The 13,533-nt window shown below is 46.4% G+C and overlaps 1 protein-coding gene across 1 annotated transcript in view; it reads left to right on the top strand.

The window, feature by feature from the left end:
* Window positions 1–2,569: 2,569 nt before the first annotated feature.
* Window positions 2,570–13,533, top strand: part of SNRNP200 (small nuclear ribonucleoprotein U5 subunit 200) — a 28,992-nt gene continuing 18,028 nt past the window's right edge. The window contains exons 1-14 of the mRNA XM_019446119.2: window positions 2,570–2,735; window positions 3,248–3,411; window positions 5,775–5,946; window positions 6,657–6,849; window positions 7,333–7,388; window positions 9,233–9,331; window positions 9,704–9,856; window positions 9,966–10,065; window positions 10,251–10,387; window positions 10,977–11,060; window positions 11,168–11,341; window positions 11,640–11,777; window positions 11,986–12,141; window positions 12,678–12,848. Of these exons, the coding sequence (XP_019301664.1) occupies window positions 2,691–2,735; window positions 3,248–3,411; window positions 5,775–5,946; window positions 6,657–6,849; window positions 7,333–7,388; window positions 9,233–9,331; window positions 9,704–9,856; window positions 9,966–10,065; window positions 10,251–10,387; window positions 10,977–11,060; window positions 11,168–11,341; window positions 11,640–11,777; window positions 11,986–12,141; window positions 12,678–12,848 (1,842 nt within the window). The 5' untranslated portion in view covers window positions 2,570–2,690. The remainder of the gene's footprint in view (window positions 2,736–3,247; window positions 3,412–5,774; window positions 5,947–6,656; window positions 6,850–7,332; window positions 7,389–9,232; window positions 9,332–9,703; window positions 9,857–9,965; window positions 10,066–10,250; window positions 10,388–10,976; window positions 11,061–11,167; window positions 11,342–11,639; window positions 11,778–11,985; window positions 12,142–12,677; window positions 12,849–13,533) is intronic.

Raw genomic sequence — 13,533 nt, 5'->3', positions numbered from 1 at the left:
TTGTGAGTTCGAGCCCCGCGTCGGGCTCTGGGCTGATGGCTCAGAGCCTGGAGCTTGCTTCCGATTCTGTGTCTCCCTGTCTCTCTGTCCCTCCCCCGTTCATGCTCTGTCTCTCTCTGTCTCAAAAATAAATAAACGTTAAAAAAAATATATTTAAAGCTGAGCCCAATTTGGTAACGAACATCCCCCACAAGGGTCTGTGCATGTCAGGGTGCTCCTGGGTCCTTCAGCTTTCTGGGGATAATCCTGTTAAAAATTTTTTTTTAAAAAACATCTTCACTGAGGGGTGCCTGGGTGGCTCAATTGGTTGAGTGTCTGACTTCGGCTCAGGTCATGATCTCGCAGTAGGTGAGTTTGAGCCCTGCGTTGGGCTCTGTGCTGACAACTCAGAGCCTGGAGTTTGCTTCAGATTCTGTGTCTCTCTTTCTCTCTGCCCCTCCCCCCCCCCACTCAAATAAATGTTAAAACAAACAAACAAACAAACAAACAGACAGACACCTTCACTGAGGGGCACCTGGGTGGCTCAGTCCGTTAAGCATCTAACTCTTGGTTTTGGCTCAGGTCATGATCTCATGGTTCATGAGTTCAAGCCCCGCATCAGGCTTCTTGAGGATGGTGTGGAATCTGCTTGGGATTCTCTCTCTCCTTCTCTCTCTCTGCCTCTCCCCTGCTCACTCTGTCTCTCAAAATAAATAAAAACTTAAAAAATGCAAAGCAGAATCCTTGAAATAGCAGCTTCTTTTGTGTCAGGTGGGTGACCCACAGGATGGCCATAGAACAAAAGTCAGTCTTCAGGATTCAGATTTAAATAACCTTCAGTAAGCCCTCACCTTGATACATTCACTGGTGCTTTTAAACACACTACCTGATTGGGGCGTCTGGGTGGCTCAGTCGGTTAAGCGGCCGACTTCGGATCTCGCGGTCCGCGAGTTCAAGCCCCGCGTCGGGCTCTGTGCGGACAGCTCAGAGCCTGGAGCCTGTTTCAGATTCTGTCTCCCTCTCTCTGACCCTCCCCGTTCATGCTCTGTCTCTCTCTGTCTCAAAAATAAATAAACGTTAAAAAAATTAAAAAAACAAACAAACAAAAAAAACCACACTACCTGATTTAATCACAACACTCATATGAGGAAAGTTTAATTGCCTCAATTTTAAAGATGACAAAATGAGGCTCACCCAGACAGACCAGGTAGCTACCTCAAAGTCACAATGCCACTGAGGAGCAGAGCTGCAGCAAGGACTTGACTGTCCCCTGGAAGTTAGACAAACAAAAATGTGGGCAGGGCTGCAAGCTACGTGCAGAGCGGGGGGGGGGGGGGGGGGGGCATGCGTATCCTCTAAGGACAGCAAGTTGCTGACTAGCACTGGGCATGCAGGCCATGTAGGAATGTGGGTCTCATGTGGCCAGTATTCTGATTTCTCCATAGATGTTAAAAACCCAGATTTTTCGTGAACTATCCCAGTTTTTAAGTAAGGAGCCAACAGAGCCAAACAAAAAACCCCTGCAGGGCAAATTTGGCCCAGGACACTGTTATAGAGGATGAATGCCTTTTGCTTAATACTCATCTTCCCTTTCATTTCTCTTTCAAAAGCAAACAGACTCTAAGTGAGATAACCATTCAGTTATTAGTTGCCATTCCACAGGCGAAAATTAGTTCATTGTGGGTAGGAAGGCAGGAGTGCCTCCTGGCCCTGGGGCTTTGCCCTTGAGGAAGGAATTAAGTCACTGACTTCAAGGAGCTGTTCCTACCAAAAGGGCAGCTACCTTCACAATGTCCCTTGGGCTCTGCAAAAGAATGAGACAAGCATTTAGGAGCAAATAGAAGGCCCCAGCAGATCCAGGAGGGTCTTGTAGGCATGCAAGGGTTTTAGGTGGGATGGGTGGGGGACAATTCTTCCAATCGCTAAAAACATAATTGAAATCCAAAGGGAAGATACCAGTAATTCACACGCACGCGCACACACACAATTTTTTTTTTTTTAACGTTTATTATTGAGAGACAGAGCGTGAGTAGGGGAGGAGCAGAGAGAGAGGGAGACGCAGAATGTGAAGCAGGCTCCAGGCTCTGAGCTGTCAGCACAGAGCCCGACGCGGGGCTTGAATTCACACGAGCTGTGAGATCATGACCTCAGCCGAAGTCAGACTCTTAACTGACTGAGCCACCCAGACGCCACAGACACACACTCTTAAACCGTTCGCTGGGTGCTTCAGTTTCCTCAACCGGAAAAGGAGCTAATTAGGCCCTTCTTGCCAGTACGGTTTACAAGAGAGTGGCTAGAGTCAGGAAGAAGTGCGTGGAAAAGTTCTTGGGTTAGGCAGGTGTAGGTTTCGCGGTGATGTGAAGAGGCCGAAGGCCGCAGCCCGAGGCCGGAAGCCTACGGTGGGGGGGGGGGGGGGAGTGTCTTAAGTCCCAAGGGGTGGCTGGAACCGGAGTCTAGGGGTACCGGGATTCGCCGCCCCGATTGCTCCGGCCACGCCCAGAAGGCCGCACGGGTGAGCGACACACTCTCTCCGGAGACACGCCCCACCCATACTTCCGGCGCGCGACCCGGAAGCGGAAAGGAGCCCGTCTCAGTGCCTGTCCTGTGCGTCAGTCCTGCGTCGCTGGGGCCGGGCGGGAGAGGAGAGCGACGGCGTTTCGTGAAGTGCGGTGAGGGGAGCTGAGCACTGAGACCCCCCGGCAGCCGCGGCCATGGCGGATGTGACCGCCCGTAGCCTGCAGTACGAGTACAAGGCGGTGCGTGTGGGCTCGGGGGAGGGCCCGGGCTAGGGAGCCCAGTGAGGAGCGGGAGGCAAGTCAGAAGGCCTGCAGGTGAACCACGAAAGGGAGAGGAAATCAGACCCGGGCTGAGGTGGGGGGTACAGGATGACACGAATAGCCCCACTAGGGTCTAGGGCGGGTGTTATGGGCTGAGAATTCCGCTAGGAGTGTTTGCTCCCTGTCCCCTCAGCGCTATACCCGCCCCCGTTTATTTCCCCCACACAGCGAACCCAACGCTTTTCCCAGAGGTGGATTATTAACGGGCAGTGTTAGGCGCAAGGGTCGTTCCACTCATTTGATCGCTCTTTTCTCCCGCGCAGTCACATGGCGCTCTTTCATCTTAAGGAAAACCTCTTATTCCCACTGTCCGTGTCGGCACTCAGTTGCTCCAGTTCTTACTAATTTTGATATCATCAAAATTGTATTCCTGTGATACAACAAGTGGCCTTACTGGTGGCAGAGCTTTGATAGTGTTTTGATGTTTTCAGAACTCGAATCTTGTCCTCCAAGCTGACCGCTCTCTCATTGACCGGACCCGGCGGGATGAACCCACAGGAGAGGTGCTGTCCCTGGTTGGGAAGCTGGAGGGCACCCGGATGGGAGATAAAGCTCAACGGACCAAACCACAGATGCAGGAGGAAAGAAGAGCCAAGTGAGTACCAGGGAGAAAATGATTTTTTTTTTCAGATCCAGAGTCCATCTTTGCTTGAGCATTTGACCAACTTTTTTGCTGAAATGTTTGGTGCAAGATGAGACACGGGGGGCAATCAAACAACTTAGTGAAGGTAAAAATGGAACGTGAGGGGCGCCTGGGTGGCTCAGTCGGTTAAGCGGCCGACTTCGGCTCAGGTCACGATCTCAAGGTCCGTGAGTTCGAGCCCTGCGTCGGGCTCTGTGCTGACAGCTCAGAGCCTGGAGCCTGTTTCAGATTCTGTGTCTCCCTCTCTCTGACCCTCCCCCGTTCATGCTCTGTCTCTCTCTGTCTCAAAAATAAATAAACGTTAAAAAAAAAAATTAAAAAAAAAAATGGAACGTGAGACTTAAAAGGGTCTTTGGCCTCAATCAGCATACCTGAAGTGAGAAAACTTTTAGATCTTTTTCTAACGTATGTGTTTCTGGTCCATAGAGGGATCTTAATTTTCTCCACGATATTTTCAGGACCCTTGCTGTTCTCTGTCTCAGTAACTCCTTTTCTTCCATTATGAACTTCCCACCCTTACTTCTTTCTTTTGCTGTTGACCACTTCCTACTTTTGTCGTTATAGATTAACGCTCAAGCATCCGTAGTAAGAAAGACAGGTTTTTTGTTTCGTTTTGGGTTTTGTTGTGTGTGTTTTTGTTTTTTGTTTTTTGTTTTTTGTTTTAACTTTTGAGGGGATATATGTAGAGAGAGAGAGAGAGAGAGAGAGAGAGACAGAGTGAGCATGTGCATGTGTGTGCACAAGCGGGGGAAGAGCAGAGAGAATGGGAGACAGGATCTGAAGTGGGCTGTCCACTGATAGCATAGAGCCTGACGTGGGGCTCAAACTCACAAACTGCGAGATCATGGCCTGAGCCAAAGTCGGGTGATTAACCCACTGAGTCACCTGTGCACCCCTGGGGACATATTTCAAAACTTAAAAATCATTGAACTTTACCTCACCTTTATGTTTTTTTTTTTTTGTTTGTTTATTTATTTATTTATTTATTTAATTTTTTATTTTTATTTTTTTAATTTTTTTAAATATTTATTTATTTTTGAGACAGAAAGAGACAGAGCATGAATGGGGGAGGGTCAGAGAGAGGGAGACACAGAATCTGAAACAGGCTCCAGGCTCCGAGCCATCAGCACAGAGCCCGACGCGGAGCTCGAACTCACGGACCGCAAGATCATGACCTGAGCCGAAGTCGGCCGCTTAACCGACTGAGCCACCCAGGCGCCCCTATTTTTTTATTTTTGAGAGAGAGGGAGAGAGAGAGAGACAAAGTGTGAGCAGGTAAGGGGCAGAGAGAGAGAGGGAGACACAGAATCCAAAGCAGGTTCCGGGCTCTGAGCTGTCAGCACAGAGCCAGACACAGGGCTCGAACTCACAAACCGGAAGATCATGACCTGAGCTAAAGTCAGACGCCCAACCGACTAAGCTGCCCAGGCGCCCCTCATCCTTGTGTTTTGAAATCTCTGATCATCTCTGTCTCTTTTCCCTCTTCAATGATGAAACCTCAGTAATTCAGAGGCCCAGTTTTGATTAGTTATGTTTGTTTGTTTGTTTTAAGATTTAATTTTTGGGGTGCTTGGGTGGCTCAGTCAGTTAAGCCTCTGACTCAATTTCGGCTCAGGTCATGACCTCAAGGTTTCGTGAGTTTGAGCCCCGCATTGGGCTCCATGCTGATGGCAGATTCTCTCTCTCTGTCCCTCCCCTGCTCATGCGTGCTCTCTTGCTCTCTTTAAAAAAAAAAAAAATTAAAAAAAAAATTTTATTTTTAAGTAATCTTTACACCCAACATGGGGCTGTAACCCACAACCCCATGATCATGAGTTGCATGATCTACTGACTGAGCCAGCCAGGCACCCCTTGATTATTTACATTTGAAGTGAATAAATACATCATGGTTTCTTTACCTTGCAGACTATGGCTTCCTTTACAGAGTTGTTATACTTTGTTGAGAATTAATGGTAGTAGATTCCTTTGGATCCTCAGTTTCTCTGGCCAGAAAAAGAAACTGTGTCTGAGGTGTGGCCAGTTGAAATTCGATTGTAGTGTTATGCCAACAACCCAAAAAGGGTTGTCCTTTTTCAAGTGAGTGAGGAGGCTGTCTCATTGCAACATTTAGTGTGTTTAGTGAGAGAATAACAGAGGATTCCCTTCTTGTTACTTTTTCCGCATAAACCTGGCCAAGTGGGAATCATTTGCTGAGGTATAGATTCATATTTTTAAACATTACCTGTGTGCCATGAAGCTGAGGAGAAGAGGATAGGCTTGATTTAGTTTTGCCTTTGTGGGGAGATTCTACCTCTTCAATATCATGTGTTCATTAGGCGAAGAAAGCGTGATGAGGACCGACATGACATTAACAAGATGAAGGGTTATACTCTGCTCTCGGAGGGCATCGATGAGATGGTGGGCATCATCTATAAGCCCAAGACTAAAGAGACCCGGGAGACCTATGAGGTGCTACTCAGCTTCATCCAAGCTGCCCTTGGGGACCAGGTGAGGAAGCCAGAGGGTGAAACCATGTGTTTGGAGAGGGAGAGAATTGCAACTGGGAAGTATCAGAAGAACCTTGACTGTGGATTTTTCTTTGCGGACGATAGCAGTTTGTGGAAGTGGCTAATATTTACTGAGCACTTGCTTTATGTGGAATAGCACTTTACGTGTTTTCTCTTTTTCAGTCCTCTATGACATCAGCTCTGTGACTAGGCCCTGTTAATATTTATTTTTCATTTTACAGGCGAGAGATACGAGGCAAAGAATAGTTAAGTAATTTTCCTACGTGATAGAGGTTGCAGGGCCACCATAGGAGCCCGGATATTCTATATCTGAAATTTGTGCTCTTGAGCATTATATATGTGTGATTAGTTTAAGGGTCATTATGCAACTCAGAGGCTCTGGTGAGGGTAAAGAATTACCAAAAGTTTGGTGGGCTAGAGGAGCATTGAGGAGCGCCTCTGCCACCTGTAGAAATGTGCCAGACTTGTGGAATCTGGGTCCTACCTCTTAAGACCACCTACCTAATCTTTTTAAAAACAGATGGGTCTTCCTTCGGTTGTGGCATTTTTTATTAGTAGTGATGAAAGTAGTCAGAATCTGGTAGGCAAGGTTTAAAGAGGCATGGCTGTTCACATCCTGTTGTCACATGAAGCTGGTCGGTGATGTTCTAGATCTTGTTCTAAAATTTTTTTTTTTTTTTTTGCCTCTAGCCACGTGATATCCTTTGTGGGGCAGCTGATGAAGTTCTAGCTGTTCTAAAGAATGAAAAGCTTCGGGACAAGGAAAGGAGAAAGGAGATTGACCTGCTGTTGGGTCAGACAGATGATACCAGATACCACGTGCTAGTGAACTTGGGCAAAAAGATCACAGACTACGGTGGAGACAAGGAAATCCAGAATATGGGTAACTGAGTTCTTTATGTCCTTATCTTATTAAATGATTGCTTTTGACTTCTAAACTTGATCTTCTAGCCTCAGTCATTAAAACCTCTGCATGTGTCAGTGAGTTCTCGTAACCTCTTTGGTGTTTGAAGAGTTGTGATTGGTGAATCAGAATCCCTAGATACAGCAGCCATTTCTTACTCTTAAGACCCTTTTGTATAGAACCTGGGGGAAAACTTGGGCAGAGCCTGTGTGGGGGCAGGAGTGTGGCACGTTCGGGTGGTTGAGCAGGCGATGCAGGGCCGTATCCAGAACTGGCAGGTTGGAGAAGGCCTCAGAGGTGGCAATGTGGATGGCTCTCTTACATTAAGTGTCTTAGTCTGTGGGTCCTGAGACTATAGATCTATGCTGATGACAGGCAAGTCAGGCAGTTGGGGAGGAATTAGCTCCAAAGTGCCTCATTACACTAATTCACTATTCTTTTTCTTACTTCTTACCGTTGCAGATGACAACATTGATGAGACGTATGGTGTGAATGTTCAGTTTGAGTCTGATGAGGAGGTGAGTGATAAAGCAAATGGATGCAGTCTGTTTTTATTTTTTGAAATTGTTAAGGTGAGGGGACCACTTCTGGCGTAAAGAAGCTTCCTAACTGAAGCCAGATGAATTTTACGGTGTTTGTTTTATGGATGTCTAACTCAGGCATAAATATTATGTTGCTAAGAATTTGCTGCGGTTGTCTTTAGGGATTTATAAAGCAAATTTGAACTTACAAATGTAAGCATATAATAATTTGGTTTTTTAAAATTTTTTATTTTTGTTTTATAAAATTTTTTTTTTAACGTTTTATTTATTTTTGAGACAGAGACAGAGCATGAGCAGGGGAGGGGCAGAGGGAGAGGGAGACACAGAATCTGAAGCAGGCTCCAGGCTCTGAGCTATCAGCACAGAGCCTGATGTGGGGCTCAACTCACAAACTGCGAGATCATGACCTGAACCAAAGTTGGACGCTTAACTGACTGAGCCACCCAGGCGCCCCTGTTTATTTATTTTTGAGAGAGAGAAACGGTGTGAACGGAGAGGGGCAGGGAGAGAGAGAGGGAGACACAGAATCCAAAGCAGGCTCCAGGCTCTGAGCTGTCGGCACAGAGCCTGACGTGGGGCTCGAACTCACAAACTGTGAGATCATGACCTGAGCTGAAATCAGACACTCAACTGACTGAGCCATCCAGGTGCCCCTAAACATACAATAATTTAAAATAAATTATGTGGATCAGCAAAAAGACAAAAAGTACAGCATGCACCTCCATTGAGGGCATACATTACCATGTTTTACTGCATTTTATTTTATTTACTTATTTTTTTAAACATTTATTTATTATTGAGAGACTGAGAGAGCATGAGCATGGGAGGGGCAGAGAGAGGAGGAGACACAGATTCCGAAGCAGGCTCCAGGCTCTGAGCTGTCAGCACAGAGCCTGACGTAGGGCTAGAACCCACAAGCCGCGAGACCATGGCCTGAGCCGAAATGGGATGCTTAACCAACTGAGCCACCCAGGCGCCCCTGTTTTACTGCGTTTTAATTTATTGTGATAATTTTCCAATTTTCAGTATTGTGTCCTGCCATTTAAAAAAAATTTTTTTTAATGCTTATTTATTTTTAAGAGAGAGAGAGAGAGATGAATGGGGGTGGGGGGCAGAGAAAGAGGGAGACACAGAATCTGAAGCAGCCTTCAGGCTTCGAGCCTCAGCACAGAGCCTGACATGGGGCCTGAATCCATGAGCTGTGAGATCATGACCTGAGCCGAAGTTGGACACCCAACCAACTGAGCCACCCTGGTGCTCCTGTGCCAGTTTTAAAAGAATGCACTTTTGCCCAAGAGCACAGGCATATTTTGTACATGTTTGTTAAAGTAACAATTGCAGCAGCCACTGAGATTTACCACCTAATCAGAATTTCTTGGGGCGCCTGGTGGCTCAGTCAGTTAAGCATCTGACTTTGGCTCAGGTCATGATCTCCTGGTTCGTGAGTTTGAGCCCCGCATTGGGCTTCTCACTGGTGGTGTGGAGCCTGCTTGGGATTCTCTTTTTTCCTCTCTCTGCCTCTCTCTCTCACAAAAAATAAATTTAAGGGAGTTTAGTACTAAACTAAGAGGAGAAGCAGAAGAGAGAGTAGAAGCATCGAATGAATCCATGCCAAGTGGACTTAAGAGTAATGAGGTCATTCAATTAAATGTACTATGGAGTAAGACTGACCCTGGCTCCAGTAAGCTATTGGTTACCTCCCCCTTCCCCCAACCATTGCTCTAACCATGGATCCAATATTAAGTGATTGAGGGGAGAAGTTCTGTGGTGATGCCAGAGTCACTTCCAAATCATGAGTTGGGGTTGGGCTGTTTCTGTAGGAAGGTGATGAAGATGTGTATGGGGAAGTTCGAGAAGAGGCATCTGATGATGACATGGAAGGGGATGAGGCCGTGGTGCGCTGCACCCTTTCAGCTAATGTAAGTACGGTTTGTTTTTGCCTATTGCTGCAAGGTCAGGGGATTTCTGGGTGTAGCATTTGTTTCTCATATGTAGGTCCTGTTATATATTACTTACCAAGCTACCCTTTTATAGGAGCCGTAATAAACATGCAGTGTCTTGATTTTCTTAAGACTTCAGTCACTCATTCTCCTTTCCAAAGGCATGTGTTGGTGAAATCTTAGTTTGGTATGCTCCTGAGCTCAATGTAGCAGAGTTTTGTTTTTTCTTTCTGGAAAGTCCTCAAAGGATCGTAGGCTATGGGTGGCAGGTAGAACTTTGTTGTAGGATGATGAGAAAGCTGTTGGTGCAGACAGACATGGTGTGAGCTAAGTGCCTGGTTACCTTTGTAGCTTGTAGCGTCGGGGGAACTGATGAGTTCTAAGAAGAAGGATTTGCATCCTCGGGATATCGATGCGTTTTGGCTACAGCGGCAGCTCAGTCGCTTCTATGATGATGCCATTGTGTCACAGAAGAAGGCAGACGAAGTGTTGGAGATTTTGAAGGTACAGCCAAGACGTTGTTTTGTGTTCATTGTATGTATCTTAGCAGATGGGACGGTGGATGGAAGCAGATGGCTGCGTCCTTAATCATGGTGTTACCTTCTCTCTGCAGACGGCCAGTGATGATCGGGAATGTGAGAACCAGCTGGTTCTGCTCCTTGGTTTCAACACTTTTGATTTTATTAAAGTGTTGCGACAGCACAGGATGATGAGTGAGTATATAGTGGTCTCTTCTGGAGCATATACGTGGTGTGTGTGCATGTGTGATGGAGGCTTTGTTAATTTTCATAGCTTCAGCGCTTCTTTCATTTAGTTTGCTTCCTCCCCCAAGGTTGAAGGTTGATTTTACCTTACCCCCTTCTTCTCACCTTCCCTTTCTTCCTTTTGCTGTTGCCAGTTTTATACTGCACCTTACTGGCCAGTGCACAGAGTGAAGCGGAAAAGGAAAGGATCATGGGAAAGATGGAAGCTGATCCAGAGCTCTCCAAGTTCCTCTACCAGCTCCATGAGACCGAGAAGGAGGATCTGATCCGGGTAAGGGCTGGGTTGGTTTATCTGTCTGATTCTGGAGCTAGACTGTTTGATTTGGAAAGGAGACCTCATTTAGAAGATTGTAGCGTAGAGCTGAATTCCTATTAGAAAAGGGAATTGAAGAAGTAATTTCTCTGAATTCTTTGAGGTTTGTCACTGGTGTAGATTAAAATCTACACATTGACATTGGTGTGGTCAAGAGACTGTTGACTTCCCATGGTCTTCACCAGCACCATGGACGGTTCACTCTTTGGTTACACAATAAATCATGGTATCTACTGAAAATGCTGGGACAGAACACATGTGTTGGCTGAACACAGAACCCACGCTTCTACCTGTAGGGATAGCCCTTGATGCTGAATTGCTGAATGTCTACTTTTGAAATCCCTGCGCTGTGCATTGTCCCTTTAAAGCTGTTTGCTGTCATCATTCTGATGGTCCCTGTGGCAAATGTCTGAACATAAAGGGCCCTCTTTCTGTTTGGAGACTTACTGGTCAGCACCTGTGAGTCAGGCTTCGCTAAGCAGGGGTTGGAAGGGACCAGAACCTACAACGGTGAATAATTGCTACTTTATATCTTTCCCCGTCACAGGAGGAAAGGTCTCGGAGAGAGCGAGTACGACAGTCCCGAATGGACACAGACTTGGAAACCATGGATCTGGACCAGGGTGGAGAGGTAAGTATTGGGTCATTTCTAAGCCTATGCCGGATGGAAAACTTAGTTGTTCACCTTGTTCACTGTGTGTTTTTTTTGTTTTTGTTTTTTTACCCCCATCTTCCCAGGCACTGGCTCCGCGTCAGGTTCTGGACTTGGAGGACCTGGTTTTTACCCAGGGGAGCCACTTCATGGCCAATAAACGTTGTCAGCTTCCTGATGGGTCCTTCCGTCGCCAGCGCAAGGGCTATGAAGAGGTGCATGTGCCTGCTCTGAAGCCCAAGCCCTTTGGTTCAGAAGAAGTGAGTGAATTATTTTTCTCAGTTTTCTGCTCAGTTCATCTTCCTTCCAGTTTGGATTTCAACCCATTGGCCAAAATGTGACCTTGTGTCATAGATAGTTTATCCCAGAAATGGAAGTTGCTTCAGAGTTTCCCGTTTTGATTTTGAGTCCAGGGGACAATATTGAATTTCTCATCTGGCCTTCAGTGCAGAGTTATTCAGGGAGGGCGCCAGGAAATACAATCCTGGCCATCCCGCAAAAACAGCCTGCTCAAGGGTGCTGCCAGTGTGTGACATGCATGGCATTTCTTCCTTCTAGCAACTGCTTCCAGTGGAGAAGCTGCCGAAGTATGCCCAGGCTGGATTTGAGGGCTTCAAAACACTGAATCGGATCCAGAGTAAACTCTACCGTGCTGCTCTGGAAACAGATGAGAATCTGCTGCTGTGCGCCCCTACTGTAAGCACTGCCCTGGCTGCTTTGTTCCTGTGGGAAGTAGTGTGTGTTTTTGGTGGCGAGATGGTTCATCTTCACCCAAATCCTCTCCCAGTTCTTTTCTCTTTGATGGAAGAGATGTCCTAGGAGGTGCTCTGGTGTCTGTTTTGCCGATAAGCCCGTAGAAGTGAGGACAGGTAAACAGGCCTTCTCATCCTTGATTCTGTCTTAGGGTGCGGGTAAGACCAACGTGGCCCTGATGTGTATGCTCCGAGAGATAGGGAAACACATTAACATGGATGGCACTATCAACGTGGATGACTTCAAGATCATCTACATTGCTCCTATGAGATCTCTGGTGCAGGAGATGGTGGGCAGTTTCGGAAAGGTAAGGGGTAGAAAGGTATTGGGAACAGGTTTAGTGCATCACTGCTTGTACTGGGGCATCTCTGGAATGTCTTGTATGGTGTTTTTCTTCCACTTCAAGGTGGAGCTTGACCCAGGGTCTGAGTATTTCTGAAGCAAGAGTGTCCTGGGCTTGTCTTGGACTTCTGCGAGGATTTAGCATCTTCCTGTTACTGTCTCTGAGTCAGTTTGCTGCTGTTATCATTTACATTACTGAAGAATTTATGAAATGGTCATAGGATATGGTTGACATTAGACCTAGCGGTGTTATTCCAGGTCCTGTTGTCTACAAGTTTCCATTTCCCCCTCTTTGTGCAGACATCCCAGAAATTCTTTGCTTCATTTGCCTGAGTGTAAACTTGGGTTTATTTTAGAAATACGTGTTTGTGTTCATATGATATTTCCCTGTTGGGTTGATACCTCCTTCCAATAATACCCTACATTCAGACTTCCCAGATAAAGTGTGGTGGCAAGGCCCCCTTCAAGCATTCTTGCCTGACGTGCCTCTCCTCCACCTAGCGCTTGGCGACCTATGGCATCACTGTTGCAGAACTGACTGGCGACCACCAGCTGTGCAAGGAGGAGATCAGCGCCACTCAGATCATCGTCTGCACCCCCGAGAAGTGGGACATCATTACCCGCAAGGGTGGGGAGCGCACCTACACACAGCTCGTGCGGCTCATCATTCTGGTGAGCAGGGAGTACTTGAGCACGTAGAGACCAGGCCTGGTCGAGGAGGGTTTGCTGAATTTTAACGCTGTTTCTTCAGTGCTTTCCTCTAGTCACTAGCCTTTATAATGACAGCTGTTGTCAGTATTGCTGTTACCGTTAAATGAGAATCTGCCCCTAAGTGAAAGATTTCTGAGGAGGTGCATGGTGTCTGCCATGTTGTTCTTTATGTGTTTTTTTGTGTCCGAAATGTTTTGGAGTAAATGTAAACAGACAAAACTAATTGTGTCCTCCTCCCAGGGGGGCTTTATAAATAAATAATCCATTCTCAAGGGGAACGAGGAAGGAATCAGGATATTGTGTTCCAAATGTACAGAGAGCACCTACAGAAGAATGACCTTGAGTCTGGTTGTAGTTTCTTTAAGTTGTCTGGGAAAGCAGAAAGGAGACCTCACATGTTGATTTTCAGCATTCTAGAGCAGGGCTTGGCGGTCTGTGGCTACTGGATTTTGTTTTATCAGCGTATAGCCGTACCCATTTATTTACATATTGTTACAGCTGCTTTTATGCTTTAGTGACAGACTTGAGTACAATTGGCTCTTGAACAACACAGGCTTGAACTGCAGGTCCGCTTTTATGATGATTTTTTTCGGTAAATACAGTACTGGACTATAAATGTATTTTTTCTTTATGATTCTAATAACGT

The sequence above is a fragment of the Panthera pardus genome, unplaced genomic scaffold (genome assembly GCF_024362965.1).
Source record: "Panthera pardus isolate Hobbes unplaced genomic scaffold, ASM2436296v1 HiC_scaffold_26, whole genome shotgun sequence".
In the NCBI taxonomy this organism is placed as follows: Eukaryota; Metazoa; Chordata; class Mammalia; order Carnivora; family Felidae; genus Panthera; species Panthera pardus.
Note: the sequence above shows the minus strand (reverse complement) of the source record. Positions and strands in the feature narration are given on the sequence as shown.